Below are 20,065 nucleotides of genomic sequence, written 5' to 3' on the forward strand. Positions count from 1 at the left end.
ACACAGAGCAGGGCTTGCGAGTGAGCACATGCGAATGCCCCCAACTGAGTTGCTATGGGGGCACTTAGCAGGCAGGAGTAGCCAGGAGCCATTGCACAGATCAGGTAAGTATGACATGTTTGTTATTGAACATAAATAACTTTAGTATTGCTCTAACTAAAGAACATGCATGCTTTAAGTTTCAATTTTCAATTGTTTTATTCTGTTCTTTTAAAATTCTGTGTACATACAGACCCCTTGAATACCTTAGGATCATTCCAGAGATCCTCATCTACATTTATTTCCTTTATGCCCATGTCTACAATTTTTAATGCTTTTTCAATATCTCCTTTTGTAGCCCTCAATTCAATGCATTGACTGTGTAACTTATGACGAGTAATGAGTCTGAGTAAAAGAACTCGTCCCTGGCATAGACAAGCATGTTCCTCCCTGCTGTCTATTGGATGGTACAGAGTTTAACTGTGCTCTGCTAATCAGTTGCTTTCTTACTGTTCCAAAAGCAATATAGACTGTAAACAAGGAACTGATGGACAGACTGCATAGCTAAAGTCTACATCATCCAGTGGCCAGCGTCCTCCAAAGAATATATACATCTAAAGGGTGTCGGGGATGTGTTCCTCCACTTTTGCAAAGAAGTTGATGTTTCACCCCTCCCCATGCTGGTTGTTATGAAGAGCTAGGAATACTAAAAAAAACAGCAGCTACAGGGATTGGGGAAGGATATGCACATATTTTGAAGGTAAGAAACAAATACTTAAATTTTACTATTACAATGTTTTGAGTCAACGATTAATGCTTTTTATTAGAGATGAGCGAATTATTCAAAAATTCGATTCGGCTGATTCGCCCAATTTGCGGGAGAAATTCGATTCGATGCAAATTTATTCCCCGCGAATTTAACTTATTTAAAGGGTTTCTAGGCTTCAGAGAGCCTTTATATTAGTGCAGAACACTGTACCTTTAATTTAAATGCCCTTGGAGATGAGGAAGGAGAAGGAGAAGGATGAGAAGAAGGAGAAGGAGAAGGATGAGAAGAAGGAGAAGGATGAGAAGAAGGAGAAGGAGAAGGATGAGAAGAAGGAGAAGGATGAGAAGAAGGAGAAGGAGAAGGATGAGAAGAAGGAGAAGGAGAAGGATGAGAAGAAGGAGAAGGAGAAGGATGAGAAGAAGGAGAAGGATGAGAAGAAGGAGAAGGATGAGAAGAAGGATGAGAAGAAGGAGAAGGATGAGAAGAAGGATGAGAAGAAGGAGAAGGATGAGAAGAAGAAGGATGAGAAGAAGAAGGATGAGAAGAAGAAGAAGGATGAGAAGAAGGAGAAGGATGAGAAGAAGAAGAAGGATGAGAAGAAGAAGAAGGATGAGAAGAAGAAGAAGGATGAGAAGAAGAAGGATGAGAAAAAGAAGAAGGATGAGAAGAAGGAGAAGGATGAGAAGAAGAAGAAGGATGAGAAGAAGGAGAATTCCAAGCCGGCAAAAAGTGTATCTGCAGAGCTCCGCTATTTCTTAGCGGAGCTCTGCAGATACACTTAGCGGAGCTCTGCAGATACACTTTTTGCCGGCTTGGAATTCTTCTTATTTTCATCCTACTTCTTCTTCTTCTTCTTCTTCTTCATCCTCATCCTCATCCTCAGAAGAAGAAGAAGAGGATGAGGATGAAGAAGAAGAAGAAGAAGAAGTAGGGTGAAAATAAGAAGAATTCCAAGCTGGCAAAAAGTGTATCTGTCAGAAATAGAGGAGCTCTGCAGATACACTTTTTGCCGGCTTGGAATTCTTCTTATTTTCATCCTACTTCTTCTTCTTCTTCTTCTTCTTCTTCTTCATCCTCATCCTCATCCTCTTCTTCTGAGGATGAGGATGAAGAAGAAGAAGAAGAAGTAGGATGAAAATACAGCGGTAGGATGAAAATACAACTCCATACAGCGGTTGAAACATTGTATCTATTTGTTTCCATAAATGGAAACAAATAGATACAATGTTTCAACCGCTGTAAATGTGAATGTCAGAGAACTGTCAGAAATAGCGGAGCTCTGCAGATACACTTAGCGGAGCTCTGCAGATACACTTTTTGCCGGCTTGGAATTCTTCTTATTTTCATCCTACTTCTTCTTCTTCATCCTCATCCTCAGAAGAAGAAGAAGAATGAAAATAAGAAGAAGAAGAATGAAAAGAAGAATGAAAAGAAGAAGAAGAATGAAAAGAAGAAGAAGAAGAAGAATGAAAAGAAGAATGAGAAGAATGAAAAGATTCTTCTTCTTCTTTTCATTCTTCTTTTCATTCTTCTTCTTTTCATTCTTCTTCTTCTTCTTTTCATTCTTCTTCTTCTTCTTTTCATTCTTCTCATTCTTCTTTTCATTCTTCTCATTCTTCTTTTCATTCTTCTTCTCATTCTTCTTTTCATTCTTCTTTTCATTCTTCTTCTTCTTCTTTTCATTCTTCTTCTTCTTCTTTTCATTCTTCTTTTCATTCTTCTCATTCTTCTTCTCATTCTTCTTTTCATTCTTCTTCTCATTCTTCTTCTCATTCTTCTTCTCATTCTTCTTCTTCTTTTCATTCTTCTTTTCATTCTTCTCATTCTTCTTTTCATTCTTCTTTTCATGAAGAAGAAAAGAAGAATGAGAAGAATGAAAAGAAGAATGAAAAGAAGAAGAATGAAAAGAAGAATGAGAAGAAGAATGAAAAGAAGAATGAAAAGAAGAATGAGAAGAAGAATGAAAAGAAGAATGAAAAGAAGAATGAGAAGAATGAAAAGAAGAAGGAAAAGAAGAATGAAAAGAAGAAGAAGAAGAATGAAAAGAAGAAGAAGAAGAATGAAAAGAAGAATGAAAAGAAGTAGAAGAATGAAAAGAAGAAGAAGAATGAAAAGAAAAAGAAGAAGAATGAAAAGAAGAAGAATGAAAAGAAGAAGAAGAAGAATGAAAAGAAGAAGAAGAAGAATGAAAAGAAGAACAAGAAGAATGAAAAGAAGAAGAAGAAGAATGAAAAGAAGAATGAAAAGAAGAAGAAGAATGAAAAGAAGAAGAAGAATGAAAAGAAGAAGAAGAAGAATGAAAAGAAGAATGAAAAGAAGAATGAGAAGAATGAAAAGATTCTTCTTCTTCTTCTTTTCATTCTTCTTCTTCTTTTCATTCTTCTTCTTCTTCTTTTCATTCTTCTTTTCATTCTTCTCATTCTTCTTTTCATTCTTCTCATTCTTCTTTTCATTCTTCTTCTCATTCTTCTTTTCATTCTTCTTCTTCTTTTCATTCTTCTTTTCATTCTTCTTCTCATTCTTCTTCTCATTCTTCTTTTCGAGAAGAATGAAAAGAAGAAGAAGAAGAATGAAAAGAAGAATGAGAAGAAGAATGAAAAGAAGAATGAAAAGAAGAATGAGAAGAATGAAAAGAAGAATGAGAAGAATGAAAAGAAGAATGAAAAGAAGAAGAAGAATGAAAAGAAGAAGAGAATGAAAAGAAGAATGAAAAGAAGAAGAAGAAGAAGAATGAAAAGAAGAAGAAGAAGAATGAAAAGAAGAATGAAAAGAAGAAGAAGAATGAAAAGAAGAAGAAGAATGAAAAGAAGAATTAAAAGAAGAAGAATGAAAAGAAGAATGAAAAGAAGAATGAGAAGAATGAAAAGATTCTTCTTCTGCTTTTCATTCTTCTTTTCATTCTTCTTCTTCTTTTCATTCTTCTTCTTCTTCTTTTCATTCTTCTTTTCATTCTTCTCATTCTTCTTTTCATTCTTCTCATTCTTCTTCTCATTCTTCTTTTCATTCTTCTTTTCATTCTTCTTCTTTTCATTCTTCTTCTCATTCTTCTTCTTCTTTTCATTCTTCTTTTCATGAAGAAGAAAAGAAGAATGAGAAGAATGAAAAGAAGAAGAATGAAAAGAAGAATGAGAAGAATGAAAAGAAGAATGAGAAGAATGAAAAGAAGAATGAAAAGAAGAAGAAGAAGAATGAAAATAAGAAGAATGAAAAGAAGAATGAAAAGAAGAAGAAGAAGAATGAAAAGAAGAAGAATGAAAAGAAGAATGAAAAGAAGAAGAAGAATGAAAAGAAGAAGAATGAAAAGAAGAATGAAAAGAAGAAGAAGAATGAAAAGAAGAAGAAGAATGAAAAGAAGAATGAAAAGAAGAAGAAGAATGAAAAGAAGAAGAAGAATGAAAAGAAGAATGAAAAGAAGAATGAGAAGAATGAAAAGATTCTTCTTCTTCTTCTTCTTCTTTTCATTCTTCTTCTTCTTTTCATTCTTCTTTTCATTCTTCTCATTCTTCTTTTCATTCTTCTCATTCTTCTTCTCATTCTTCTTTTCATTCTTCTTCTCATTCTTCTTTTCATTCTTCTTCTTCTTTTCATTCTTCTCATTCTTCTTTTCATTCTTCTTCTCATTCTTCTTCTCATTCTTCTTTTCATTCTTCTTCTTCTTTTCATTCTTCTTTTCATTTTTCTTCTTCTTTTCATTCTTCTTCTTCTTTTCATTCTTCTTTTCATTCTTCTCATTCTTCTTTTCATTCTTCTTCTCATTCTTCTTTTCATGAAGAAGAAAAGAAGAATGAGAAGAATGAAAAGAAGAATGAAAAGAAGAAGAAGAATGAAAAGAAGAATGAGAAGAAGAATGAAAAGAAGAATGAAAAGAAGAATGAGAAGAATGAAAAGAAGAATGAAAAGAAGAATGAAAAGAAGAATGAGAAGAATGAAAAGAAGAATGAAAAGAAGAAGTATTCCAGTACAGCAAAAAGTGTATCTGCAGAGAGCTCCGCTATTTCTGACAGTTCTCTGACAGTTCCTTCACATTTACAGCGGTTGAAACATTGTATCTATTTCCGAATAAAAACATCTGTATCCTAAATGGAAACAAATAGATACAATGTTTCAACCGCTGTACATGTGAAGGAACTGTCAGAGAACTGTCAGAAATAGCGGAGCTCTCTGCAGGGACACTTTTGCCGGCTGATCGGGAAAAATCCGATTCGCGCACCCGAAGTATGCTAATATTCGGATTCGCCGCGAATCGAATTTTTCCTGAAATTCGAAACGAATTCCACTTCGCCTGGTTCGATTCGCTCATCTCTACTTTTTATGAATATTCACTTTAGTACTCTGTTAATTTCCAGCGTAGTCCTAATGTTAAATCAAAACCCTTTCTAATGCCTTTTCTGCCCAAGCTACCAATGTGCTTATCTCTCACTTACTGTACCTAGTCCATGGCAGCCTTCATTCTCCACCCTCACTCTTCAAAATTAAAAAAAAAAAATGCATTCTAAGCCCCGAGTTCATGTATCATCAGGTGCTAATCCAGGAAACTTTATATCCCATCAGGCACTGCCTTACTGCGTCACCACATAGGGCATACTTTACCTCTCTGGACCACACCTTCCTCATTACTGGACCACCTCTTTTTTTTTTTTTTTATTTCCACCCACTTTCCTACTTCTTCCTTTAAGGTAATCCTACACTATATAATCTAATTATACAACCTCCTTTAGATCCACTATCAACTATGCAGTGCAAGCGCCTGCCCAATTTGATACAAATTGAATAGATTGTCTTCCTATTACATTACATATATTAGTTTTGGTAAATCTAAAGGAAATTGTAAAGAGATTGTACAATCCGATTGGATAGTGTATGGCCAGCTTCATAAAAGTACAAGAGAGAGAGGGGGCAAAGACAGTAGAGCTGTCATTATTCGTGTAATCCAGCTCAGAGAGAGAGAGAGGGTGTAAACACACATATTTCACTTTCAGGTCCCAATCACATATAGCATAGCTGGAGGTCTCATTTTTTGTGTTTTTTCTGAAACATGCATAGGGCAGCCCATCGATTTAAATGGGCTACCCTATGTACGATAAACATGGTAAAGTTGCTCATGGGCATTCTGGCGTGTTGTGGTTTGCACATATTTTTACAATGTGTTTTGCCACGTTTGTCATGCGCTTGCTTCTCTGTTTGGGGTGCTATTAAGAGCTAAAGGCTCCAACAGTGCGTTCAACTAGTTCATTTTAGGTGTATAAAGGTGGCCATACAACATACAATCTGAGGACATACCTGTCTAGCCAATCACTCTGTATCCAATCAGTCAGGCCCTTGCACTACATAGTTGATGGTAGATCTAAAGGAGAATGTACACTCCCCGGCCACTTTATTAGGTAGACCTTACTAGTGCCAAGAAAATATCCCCCACATCATTATACCACCACCAGCCTGAACCGTTGATACAAGGCAAGATGGATCCATGCTTTCATGTTGTTTATGCAAAATTCTGACCCTACCATCTGAATGTCGCAGCAACCAGTCCAGCCCAGTCGCTCACTGGATATTTTCTCTTTTTTAGGACCATTTTCTGTAAACCCTAGAAATGGTTGTGCATGAAAACCCCAGTAGATCAGCAGTTTTTGAAGACTGAGACCAGCCTGTCTGGCACCAACAACCATTCCACGTTCAAAGTCACCTAAATCCACTTTCTTCACCATTCTAATGCTCGGTTTTAACTTCAGAATGTTGTCTTCACCACATCTACATGCCTAAATGCATTGAGTTGCTGCCAAAAAAATTCAACAGGTGTACCTAATAACGTGGCCGGTCAGTGTCTAATCACATTGTATAGTGTATAGTGTATAGGGTGTACTTCTGTTTCAGTGCTACAGCTCTGCTCCACATAGGCTGTTATGTGATCACTCAGTCCCTTCTTCTGTATAAGTCCAGAGAAAGAAATGGAAAATGTTTTTTCAACAACTAAAAAATGGCATGAAAACCGGATGTATCCTGATGTAAACTGAAGTGAACTGAAGATGATGTAAACGGATGTCAGAATTCTGTTTTCATGCCTTTTTTTAAATTCGTTTTTGTGACGGTACTGATAGCGCTCGTGTGAAAGGATCTTTATTATTACTTTCAGGCTACTTGTACATGAGGCATTTAGCCTGTGTGTTCAATCTCAGCAATTAATCACACTGGGGAGGCAAAGGTGCAGCATCCAGCCTGGCTACCTGCAGCCTGTCAAAGTCTATGGCAGGCTGAATAATGCTGCAGCTAGATGGGGCTGAATGCTGTTTTGAGTAGAACTCACATTTACCACTGTATGCATTCAGGAATATATGCCCAGAATAGTTTTTCTGCATTGCAGGCATATGCTCCTGACCAGAAATTATATATCCAAAATCAAAAAAGACAATCATGTGCTAAACAAACTAAATTTCAAAAACTAAATGAAAAAATTAATTAGGGGAGTGATGCAACCTTCCAGCTATCTGGGCATCACATGTGACAAAATGTAAAAAAACATTAAAAAGTGCACTGTCCCTTTAAATAATACTCACACTAAATCCATATAAGTAATCCATTCATAAACGCGACTTGTTATGGAGAAATGCGTTGCGTAGGGCCGCCACACATCATGACGTCATTCCGCACATCGGGGAGAACTCCAATGGTGCTTCTCTGCTGTGTTACATGCTGTTTGTGCACATGCTTCTTGCAAGTGTAATTTTAATATTTTATCAAAACTTGCTGCCTAAATACTACACTACGTTGAAATCCTCTGTATTTTAAATCCCTTCTTTGGAGTAAGCTCATTCGGGAGAGGAGTGCTGTGCCATTTCTGGGAATATATGTGCTTGCAGAACAGCAAGGCCTTTTGAGTTCTCGGTGGGGATCTAATGGTCTGGTAAGGAGCCTATTAACTCTTTGTGGTGGAGTGGCATTAAGGCACAGTTCTTGGTGGTGTTATTCACTTCTGAATTTTGAAGAGCTGAAGAGTGTGGTGGATTAATTATTTGCACCTATTTTGGACTGTCTTAACTTTTGAAATGTATTTACTTTTTTAAGAAGTTTATACACTGATTTTCACAAATATATTTATTCACTTATGTATTTATATTATATGTATTTCAGCGCTGTATTGTTAAATAATTTTATGAATTGGCTATTTATAAGGATTTGTTGTATTATTTAAAAGGGACAGCACACTTTATAATGTTTTTTATGCCTCTGAATGCATAAGGCCCTATATGCAATTACCAATCGGTACAGCATTTGGCCGCATCTAGCCACAGTGTATTTCCACCAGCCACAGATTTTGAATGGCTGCAGGCAGCAGAGCTGGAAGCCTCACCAGTGCCTCCCGGGTGCACACAGGCTAAACACCTACTGTGCAAGTATCCTAAGTCAGAAACGGACTACCAGACCGCCATACTTTCTATATTGTGTAAAAGTAAAACAGTGTAAACGGTACCCATCTGGCCCTTTGATTGCCTACTACTTCCTACCTACCTTGTCTGTCTCTACCTGTGACGCCTGTTGCTTTATGTGAATAAACATGAACATGTTTATCACTATACCAAGGTGTGCTGGTGAAGATCCGTATTTGCTGCTGCCTGGGATGCCAATACATGTCTCTGTCTTCAGTCTTCTGAGACAGTCATACTCGATTTGATTTTCTCTTGTTCAGCTTGTGGGTTGAACAAGAGAAAATCAAACAATCCCCCTATCTACGTTAAATACACTAGACAAAGGAATTTCCACTGCTGGCTATTATATTTAGCAGCCATGGCACCCATGCTTGCCTGAAAATATTGGCGTTGCAGAACAGCAACTGCTTCTTATAGGAGACATTTACTGTTTAACCACTTGCCCTCCAGAGGATTTGCCCCCCTTCCTGACCAGGCCATTTTTTTTTGCGATATGGCACTGCGTTACTTTAACTGACAATTGCGCAGTCATGCAACGCTCCAGCCTTCTTTTCCCACAAATAGACCCTTTTTTTCAGTGGTATTTGATCACCTCTGTGTTTTTTATTTTTTGCGCTATAAACAAAAAAGACCACCAATTTAAAAAAAATATATATATTTTGCTATTAAACATGTCCAGTAAAAAAACTTTAAAAAAATCAAATGTCATAAAAATGTATTCTTCTACATCTTAATTGGTTTATATGAAACTTATAACGTCTACAAATATTTTTTTTATACTAGTTATGGCAGCGATCAGCGACTTATAGCGGGACTGTGGGACTGCAGCAGGAATTCTGACACTGGGTGGGAACTGACTGCCACTGACATCCCCAGTGACACTGGCACTGTACTAATGGCACTGGGCAGGAAGGGGTTTACATCTTTGGCGATAAAAGGGTTAACTATGTGCTGTGTGCTGTTTTAGTATGTGTGCTGTCTGTGTTTTACTAGGGAAACATACTGCTTTGTATTGCTCTGCTATGAAGAGCAATACAAAGCAGCATGTTGGTGGTGCAGGTAGGGAGGCACATGCACCCCTTACCGGGAAATGCAAAATCACGTATATATACGTGATTTTGCGCAGCCCTGCCACCCTGTAGCAGTAGCTCTGTTACAGGGCGGCGGGGTACCAGTTAACCAATAATTTTCAACCTGGCTCAGTAGATTTTTAAATCGTTTTAATGTGACCACGCCAACTACAGACTATTTAATTGCATGTGGAGTACATGTAAACCAACTTTCCATGCACCTAAATTAAATATTTCTGGTCAGGGGCGGACTGACCATTTGGAAACTCGGGCACTGCCCAAGGGCCCGGGGTCAGTTGGGGGCCCTTTGAGATACCCCTGGTACCTTTTTCATAGGCTTTTTTGAGTTTGGGCAAGGACACAGGGGCCCCATGATCCCCTATTGCCCGGGGGGCCCCATGAGTTGTCAGCCCGCCCCTGTTTCTGGTATTGTAGAGATTCTGGATGTGTGTGGACAGACTTCTGGTTATGTCAGTATGGTACCGATTGCATCACCAAGGACGTGGTTTTGAGTGTCAATAGGGTCCTGATTGTGATTCTGAGAACATGTTTCTAGGATGGTACTGACTACACCTCTGCTTACACGGTTCTGCTTGTCATTATGCTACCATTTGTATCTCTGTGGGCACATTTCTGGTTGTGTCAGTGATTTCTTACATGTTTACAGAATGAAGGAGGGCGCAAGGTAGCTGACCTTGGGGAAAAGAAATACTGTATATATTTTGCCCTGCTCCTATAACACATGCATAATCATTACCAAAGAAGCTAGACAGAGAAATCCGAAAATAAAAGTCTCTGATGTTTTGTACACCTGTTAATTGTGTATATACGCCCTGTAGGTATAATGGTTCTTTAACTTTCCCGTCTCTCTCCTGTTTCATTTGTGACAACCAGAAACAAGAAACCTCAGACATCACTGATCACCATTTAGGGACGTTAATACAGCACACAAGGCCTTTAGGCTCTTTTGGGAGAAAGGAGCAAATTTCATTTCCCTTGCCCTTTCTCTATATTCTAATTAGAGACTCCATCCTAACTCTCTTCACCTGTGCACATCAAATGAATATGAAATTTGTTTTAGTTCCCAGTACCAGTTATAAAATAGCTCAGCTCGGCATTGAGTCCAGTGTCAGCATCTGTGCAGTTCAGGCGTGCGACAATGTAATCTCGCGGTACATTCTCAGCCAGTGAGACGTTGTACAGAGTTGGATAAAAAGTTGGGCTCTCATCATTGACATCCAGCACTAAAGAGAGAACAAACAGAAATACATTATTATGCTCTATTTTTAACAAAGTGGAGTTAACACTTCTCAAACACATTTAATACAATTAGGACAAGAAAGGAAATAGATATTAAAAAGCAGAAAGAGCACAAATAATCATTATCTTAATTCACAGTGAGCTAAAACAAACAGATTTGTGTAGAAATCCCACCATAACCATGCATTTAATAGAAACGTCCTACTTATGAACTAGTATACCTTACAATAAATACATTGGGGCTCATTTACTGGAAAAAAACAGGAAGGAATGGTTATTTTTTTTTTTAATTTTGAAACCAGTACTACAAAATGAAAACTAGAATCTACTTGTTGATATGAGCTCTCCACCAAATTCCATGGCATTAATTTGTATTGAAGAATTTAGCTCCAATCTTTTGGGCCAAGCATCATAGCTCCTTATTGACAACCATAAATGAGTGTAAAGCTTAAAGTGGTTTTAAATCTCAGATATGAAGTACGAACAAAGCATATCCCTCTATAAAAATAGAAGTGAAATATCTGTGCTCTTCTGAGCCTATGCACACATTAGTTGCTGACACTATGCCTAGATACTTGGCACAACAAATATAGATATATAACATGTGCAGAGCTCACAAACCCAAAACTAAAATGATAAAAAAGTAGTAATGAAAAATAATCATATGAATCACCAAGATCTTATTCCCAATGTCTCCCATTCAAGTACTAACCAGGCCCAACCATGTATAGCTTCCAAGATCATACAAGATCCAGTGCATTCAGGGTGGTGTGGCTGTAGGCCTTATCCCCAATGTCTATTGTTATATTGTTAAAAACAATATGTGTAATCAAAAAACTTTACATAAACTGTAATGTTGTGATAATATATAAAAAACTAAGTCAACAAAGTGTTTAAAGCCAAGAATTCATATTGAGGCATATACACTGGAAAATACACTAGGACAAAATGAAAATAGTCCCACAAGCCATGATGAGAAAATAGGATGAGCCAATCACCATCAAACACTTGTAAGGTCTCCCAGGTGTCATTGGTCACACACAAAGGCTTACCAAATAATGGGACCCTACATACCACCTCCAGTGGTCACATGTGCATAGTGAAATTCCCCCAGGGCACTCTTTCCAGCCTCCCCTTATTCACAGAGACAGCAGGAATTTTGATGTCAGTTGTCCCCATATACATCCACAACTTGCAGGGAACCACTGGGAATTATCTCAGCAGGAGCAATGCACATATGATAAAAGAGACATAGGTAAAACTCCACATATCGTAAAACCACCCATAAAAAGGAATTGATTAAGGCTAAGCACTTACAAATGACCAAAAGTAACACTGAATATCACATGGTACAGCAACATGGAATTCCAGCATCAAAGATGGCCACCGTTTCTTTGCACATGCTCAGTAGTGTGTATCCAGGTCTACTCTACCGGATTTAGTCACAAATTACATCATCAAGGGCAGCAACATTCCCTGCAAGTTGTGGATGTACTGTATATGTCATGTATATTTGTGTTGATTTTTATAGCACTAATATGAAGTAGCATTTTAGTTAAATGTATGTTTTTTAGAAGCTATGCCTCTCCTATTGATATGCAAATGAACCCATTGGACTGGTTTCTGAGCTCAGCACAGGAGGACAGGATACAGGATATGATGTAGCAGAAAATAGGAAGAGGGTAAAAGACCTTTGGACAGCCATGTGGTGAGAGACAAAGGAGAGTTATTCTGGAGATTTCAGAGGAAACAGATGTTTGGTGCTGGACTCTAAAAAGATGAAGGAGCCATAAGAAGATTACATCACAAGCAAACACAAGTTAAGTAGCTGATTAGTATACTCTTACATACATTGTCCATGATAATTTGCTGGGAAAAACAGTTAATTTGGTCCTGTCTATACTGTATGCATATTTTGTAATACTTTCATGCTATAAATTGTTTTTCCTGCAGTTGTATGTGCAGCCTTTTCTGTTTAGTAAGGCAAACATTAATACACTACAGAGGTCTAAGCTTCCTTGCTTATAATGCAAAGTAACCTTAAATAGACACCAAAGCAAAATATGTGACAATTGAAAGCAAAATTCATGGGTTCTCTGTGGAGGGGAGGCTGGGGAGTGCACTTTTCCCCTAGGGGAATTTCACTATGTGCATATGACCTCTCTTATATGGAGGGTTGTATTATTTGGTAAGCCTTGTGTGCAAGGGCGGACTGACAACTCATGGGGCCCCCGGGCAATAGGGGATCATGGGGCCCCTGTGTCCTTGCCCAAACTCAAAAAAGCCTATGAAAAAGGTACCAGGGGCATCTCATGGGGCCCCCTACTGACCTCGGGCAGTGCCCGAGTTTCCAAATGGTCAGTCCGCCCCTGCTTGTGTGTGACCAATGGCCACCTGGGAGACCTTACAAGTGTTTGATGGTGATGGCCTGAGGATCATATTCTATTTTTTCATCATGGCTTGTGGGACTCTTTTCATTCTGTTCCAGTGTATTTTCCAGTGTATATGTCTCTATATGAATTCCTGGATTTAAGCAGGTTGTTGACTTACATTTTTGTATATTCCAACAATATCACAGTTTATGTAGTGTATTTTGAGTTCACATATTGCTGTTAACAATGGACATTGGAGGGATAAGGCCTATAGTCACCACCCTGAATGCACCCGATCTCTTCTGATCTCAGAAGCTAAGCAGTGTTGGGCCTGGTAAGTACTTGGATGGGAGATATTGGGGGTAAGATCTTGGTGATTCATAGGACTAGATTCAATACTATTTATTTTTAATCATTTAATTTTGGGTTTGTGAGTGGTGCACTTGTTAATTTACCCATATCCCTCTATAGCAGGCCTTGAAATTTCCAGTCGCCTGCTTGCCAATGGCGAGTGGAAATTATAGTGGGGGCGAGTGTGTCCCCCAGGGCTGTCTTGCTGAGCAGGCTCGGAGCTCAGGCTGGATCTGTCATTGTCACTGGGAGTTGTCAGACTGCTCAATAGCTGAGTGCAGTGAAAGCAAAGGAAGGAGTGTGTGCTGTGCTCTCTGCCTCCCCCTAGAGTGCAGTACCCGGATCTGTGAGTGAACAAAGAAGTACTGCAACTTTTTATAGGGTGTGTGTGTGTGTGTGTGTGTGTACATGTGTTTGTTTTTGTGTGCGTCTGTGTATGCATCTACATGTGTGTATCTGTACATGTGTCTGTGTGTATGTACATGTATGTGTGTGTGTACATGTGTCTCTGTGTGTGTGCGTGCATGTACATGTTTGTGTGTATGTGTGTTTGTGTGTATGTACGTACATGTGTCTGTGTGTACATGTGTCTCTGTATGTATGTACATGTGTATGTGTGTGTGTACATGTATCTGTGTGTATGCGTGTCTGCACATGCCTGTGTGTGTATACATGTGTCTGTATGTGTGTGTGTGTACATGTGCCTCTGTGCGTGTGTGTACATGTTTCTCCTTGTGTATGTGTGTGTGTGTATGTACACGTGTGTGTGCACAGGTGTCTCTGTTTGTTTGTTTGTGTTTGTTGGTGGTGAGTAACTCTTAAGGCCTGGCTAGTAGCTCAGGACTTAAAATTTTAAGCCCTGCTCTATACTGTGTACTTGTCTCAATTAAGAGGACTAAGTGTAATTTCTGTCTGCTGCTTTGTTCCTCTGCTATCTGCATGTGTCACTCCTGACAAGTTTTCCTGGCACCAAGAGAAAAAAGGTGAGAGGTGGGAGAGATTTCCAGCAGATTGACAGCCTCAGCTCTGTTCTTGTGAGCTGTGTGGAAGGGGGTGTGTCTTACCTCCAATCAGCTCTCAGAGCTCTCCTTACTGAGCTCTGCAGAGTGTAATTTCAGCTCTCTGTCCCCTTTTTCTGAACTCTCAGATATCTGTTACAAATTCAACACTTTGAAGGGATGCAGATAAAAGAAGACTGCAGATAAACAAGTACAGCTTATGTAGGGGGATTTGTTTCTTCTCTGTGTATCACTTGACGCCAGTCACTTCACTGGGTATATGCAAGGGTTTACAGTTACTTTAAAGAAACTTTTCTCTTCAATGGTTGTCAACACAAATTATATCACGTAACAGTGAGCCTCCTCCAATATCTTTATGTTCTTTAGCAAAAAATCCAAACCCCCTCCCAGTGGGCCAGGAAACCCTCACACCCTCAGACAAATTCTGAGTTTACATGAGTTGTAGCCCACCCCTACCCACGACATCTACCTTAGCCAACCTATCAAAAGTTTCTGTGCATGTGGTGGTGGTGGTGGTAGTAGTGGTGGAGAGGGGAGGGTGCTGGAATGAAATCCTTGGAATTCCTAAAAGTCAGAATTATATTAAGTTCAGCGTTCTTCAGGATCAGCATTTGCATTTCCTGGTAACACATACATGCATTAGAATAGGCCTACCATTATATAATTATTACATAATAAGATTGGTAATATTGTTTTAATCCAGCAACCAGTGTAACTGAATTAAATTAATGTAGCAGAAAGATATAAGAGACACTACCAACAAACATGGAGTACATTGTGTGCTACATTTTTTCTTGATTTTATGAAAAGAATTACATATGGAAACCTTGATAAAATGAACTGAGAATTACCACGAACTGTTAGAGTGCTGGTAGAGCTCTTGGATGGTGATCCTGCATCACTGGCCACTACCCTCAGGTAATACTCGCTGATCCTTTCTCGATCCAGTACGGCTGTAGAGGTAACCAGTCCAGTTGTACTATTTATGACAAAGTCCATACGTGGCATTCCAACACGCATCTGATATGTTACTTGCCCATTCAGACCTTCATCAAGATCTATAGCTACCACCTACAGGAAAAAAAGGCCAAGTTAATTTTAAGATAACTGCATTATCAGTGTTGTGTTTAAGGCCAATTAGAAAACGTGAGGTATAGGAAAGTAGAAACTCCTGAGAGCCACATTCTAGCAGCCGCCTTTATTATGCAAAAAGTCCTTAAAAACAGCAATCACAGTGGAAGTAGGGAAAAGGCTGTTGATGTGTTTCATGCCGAACTAGCACTTACTTAATGTAAGCTGATATAAGAGGATCATGATATTACACATCACTGAATATAATTAGCAGATTAAAGGCTGATTACTGTGTTTTTACAGACTTTTTTCATAATAAATGTGGCTACTGAAATGCGGCTGTCTGATTTTTCTATTTGTCTATACTGCACGGTTACAAGCTGAGTCATCACCCGATGAATGTGAGTGGGAGACCGGTGTGGACTGACCGGAAGTGGTGTTTACTTTCTTGCTAGGAAAGGTGAGAATTTAGAATAGGGTGGCACAATGTGAGGTACTCACCTTGTCTCATGAGCCTTCACCGGTAACTTGTCAATATGAACTCTGGAAAATGGCACATGAGTGAATACTCTGCATCCCTGTTCTGTGACCCTTGTGTCTACTCAAACAAACCTGTCTGTGACTGGAGTAGGGGTGCTTCTGGATTGGATTTAGCTTTCAACCAGCAGGATGAAGCAGGACTATTGTAGCTGTCACAGAAACCTAGGAATGTTCCCAGTAATCTCTTGTGGATGCAAAATTGCTTAATTACATTGCTTTCACATTTAATATGCCGTACAACAACAGGCATTACCTGGAATACAGATGCTCCAACAGATGTGCCTTCCAGCACCTCAGCAATGAATGGCTGATTCTGAAATGTTGGATCATTATCATTTAGATCCAGCAAATTTACAAAAACTGTAGCACTGCTTGTGGCTCGGAGAGGTGGTGTCCCTCCTGTAAAAGTTTAAGACAAATAACAATAATTTATTCATGTAAAAAACTACTAGATGTAGTTTAACTATTAGAGATTTGTTTACATTAAATGCATTTTACTTTACCTTCCAGTATATGACATTATACTTCCAGTAGGTCGTTTTCACACAGGTGCTAGATGCAAAAGACCATGAGAAAAGGAACATGCCTAACTCATTGCTTCATTCTGTTCAATGTGGTAGTAAACTGAAAAAATCCCCAGCAAGGGAAAGGCATAATGTGCCAATATGCATTGCATACTAGCACATTATGGAAAGCGTACCTTAAAACTAAGCCCTCCAGAGGTGCGTTGTCACCACTGACAGGGTTTCCATCTTCACCTGGTCCTTCTTCCGGGTTCGTGGGCTCCAGCTGCTTGAGCAGCTGAGCCACAATGACAGCAATCCTGCGCATGCGCATGGGAGTCTTGGGACACGGCACATAGCTCTGAACAGCACCGTTCCTTCAGAACCCATGCTCCGGCTATAAAAAAACCCCCAGAATATCTCCTAAACAGTGCACATTTAGGAGATATTCATTTTACTTACAGGTAAGTTTCATTATAAGTAATAAGCGTTACTACCACTTTAACAGTCAAATAATATACTGGCAGGAAGCATAACCAGATAAGCAATACAAGTGAAGGGTCCTGCAGATTCTATTATATATTAACCTCTTAGCACAGGCACCTCCTGGCCCTTTAAGAGTTTCAGAAGCCAGGAGGCAAGCGGGGTTTTAGGGACATGTGACCGCCGTGATTCGCCATCATGGCGGTCACATGATCGAAAGGGGAGATCGGGATCTTTCCGTGAGTCACGGACATATGTGCTGGGAGTGCGCAGGGCACGCGCTCTCAGCACATATGTATTTTCTAATTGCACGTAAATATGCGTGCGCTCGGTGTCAAGGGGTTAAACTTTACAGGGCAGAGATGAAAGACAATTTGGACCAATAGCCAGTCATTAATTTGGGGGACTCTACCATGGCAGCACCAATTTAATGGGTAACTCCACTTTAGTTGGAAAAAAAAATTAGCAAATTAAAAAAATAAATAATATAGCGTTTACATTTGTGACTCAAGTCATACTGCAATTGAATGTTATTAAAAATGACCTTTCCTTTTCAATCTGCAGCGCTGTCATTTTCTATAAAATACAACACAATATGGCTACCTGGAGGTGTTGTGTGTGTGTGATTGGCTGACTGATTTTCCCAGGAGTCTGCACTAAGATACAAGTCAGATTTTTGGCATCCCCTGCAACAAAAATGTCTGGGAACTCATGTCTGGAGGGACGCAGACCTTGCAGTTTTCCTCATTAGTGCCCTGTAGGTGCAGCAACTGATTGATAATTATTCAGTCACTACCATAAAGATTCACTCACCATACAGACACAAACATCTACTTCTTCAGAATAACAAAAGTTTGGAATCTGCAACAAAGTTTGTTAAAGTCCTTGCAAAGCACATAGATCACCCAGAGCAAAGCAAGTACTCATACCAAAAGCCTAGAACCCTTATCTGAGTTAGAGAGCGTCTATTCTTTTGTTAGCAAGCAGTGATTTGTGCTAAGCAGAGGCAAAGCAATAACTAACATTTTCCTGTTCCTTTACAAGGCTAAAATGATACATCTGTCATGAAACAGGTATACACCATTTTGAAGTCAACACATGGAGCAATCCAAACAAGAAATAAAACACAGGTCACTAATTTTAAAAGAAGTCATTACTAAAGCACAGACTGGCCATTGTGGTAAATTAGAGACAATTTACTTTGTGTATTTTCCTCAGCAGTAAGTGCATTTGCCCAGTGCAGTCCCAATGTAAGAACATGGCAATTTGCCATATGTCCTATGGCTTCGTTTTAGTCTAATGTGCTGATTCCGATCAATATTTTGTTTACATTCTGAATACTATTGAGTGAAATGCTATTGACAACACACAGAGCACTCTATCTAAAATGTTTTATACTCAGAAGAAATCATTTGTGTAGAAGGGACGTTGTAATTATAGTACTTACGGTCAGTGACTGAGATAACAATCTTTCTCATCAGTTCAGCTTCTTGTGCGTTTGGGTTTTCCCTGTCCAGTACCACACCTGTTGTTCTGATCTTCCCTGTGGTACTATTCAAGACATAGAACTTATTGGGAGGGTTGATGCTGTATACCATAGTACCATTCTCGGCAAGGTCTGGATCTAAGGCAACCACCTGATGTACAGAGGATAAGATGAGAAAAAATATATACCAAACCAGAAAGGACACATTTTAATTGAATGATCAGACAAATCTGAGTTTTATTAATGGTTTAACAAACATTGACATGAATTTGTGGAACACAATAATGATACAAGAGAAAAGAAATCAGTGCAAAACTAGGGGAGTGGCGTATATCTCATCTTGAAAAATCAATTAGATTACAATTTAGGATAGAAAATACGTATCCAAACAGTAAAGGTGCCAAGTAACTGATTCTGTCCACCAGATTCCAGAAACTTCTACTCTGATAATAAAATTTGATGTCTCACTCTGTTCTTATTCATGACTACAGACTTTGGCAGGCAAACACACTAGATTGCAATCAAAATACAAGAAGATTTTGCAGACATTGATCTCTAGTCTCCACATACATACTTACCAATACTAGGGTCAGGGCGTTGTTAACCTTGCACATATGGATCACTTTTCATCTGCCTACTTTCTGTGTGGGCATGCCTACTTAATGGGTTGACTCCACCTGTACCTCTCCTCTAAAAATGCATGGATCACCCACTTGTGGGCCTGATCCCTACAACGAATGCCTTTTTGAGCATCTGTGCTTGTTAAGCCTTTTTGAGCATCTGTGCTTGTTACATAGTTAGGTTGAAAAAAAAAGACAAGTCCATTTAGTTCAATCAATAAAAAATAAATAAATAAATAGAATATATAAATAGAAAAACCTCCATACACAAAATCCTATACCCAGAGTTTATCCTGAGAAAGGCAAACAAAATCCTATAGGTGCCCATTTGCACTGCCCGCAGACTAAACCACAGCAGTTTAGTGTGCTGGCAGCTCTCCATTCTGTCTGCAGTGAGATGGCAGTGGGGAACAGTGTGATTTTTGTTTTTATCAACAATTGTTTTCTGTGTGTCCAAGCGTTCATCACAGGTCACTGCACTATTTGTGAATAGGACCATTGGAGTATTCTGCACACACTGAAATGGTACTTTTAATCACAAACTCTATCTCATTTATAAATAGGTTAAAAAGTAAAGGGCACAACACTAAACCTTGGGGTACACCACAAATAACCTTAGACCATTCAGAGTATGAATCATTAATCACTAATTTCTAAAAATGGTCTTTTATTTATTGTCTTGTGGATAAAAGTAAGTCAACCAGTACAATTACCACCACTTCATGACATTAGAACCAGATGTCCCAGATTAAGTGTCAGTGATAGCAAACTACTTAGGTAATATGCAGGTGGGGCTAGCTATACACTTTCAGAAACAAACTGAAGGGGCTGAATAAGAAAAAGTCAATAGGTTTCCCCATCCTTCCATGCAATGGTGGAATTACAACGGCTGGCGAATGTATTGGGACAGCTGCAGCAACTGTGGTGGCCTAAATACCCAAACAGTGACTGCATTCACTGTTCAGCGGAGACTCTTCAACCTGGCTCATGTGATCTTTAACATTTGCCAAGCTGAGTGATGCTGTCAGGGCAACCCATGACTTGAACGTTAGCCTATTCCTGCTGAAAATGGAGCCACATACCACTAACTTTACTTAAACCTCAGATTTTTAGGGTTTGGT

General features: G+C 38.9%; 1 protein-coding gene across 3 annotated transcripts in view; it reads right to left on the bottom strand.

Annotated features, from left to right (window-relative positions):
* The window catches only part of CDH23 (cadherin related 23), a 1,300,862-nt gene that overhangs the window by 364,568 nt on the left and 916,229 nt on the right, over nt 1–20,065 (bottom strand). For all 3 annotated transcript variants that reach the window (XM_089677099.1, XM_089677097.1, XM_089677098.1), the window contains exons 22-25: nt 18,286–18,475; nt 16,106–16,251; nt 15,093–15,312; nt 10,331–10,483 (exon numbers count right to left, since the gene is read on the bottom strand). In XM_089677099.1, coding sequence (XP_089533225.1) covers nt 10,331–10,483; nt 15,093–15,312; nt 16,106–16,251; nt 18,286–18,475 — 709 coding nt within the window. The remainder of the gene's footprint in view (nt 1–10,330; nt 10,484–15,092; nt 15,313–16,105; nt 16,252–18,285; nt 18,476–20,065) is intronic.

This window comes from Staurois parvus, unplaced genomic scaffold, assembly GCF_062004578.1.
Source record: "Staurois parvus isolate SC_StPar_1 unplaced genomic scaffold, SC_StPar_1.0 ptg000177l, whole genome shotgun sequence".
Lineage (NCBI taxonomy): Eukaryota > Metazoa > Chordata > Amphibia > Anura > Ranidae > Staurois > Staurois parvus.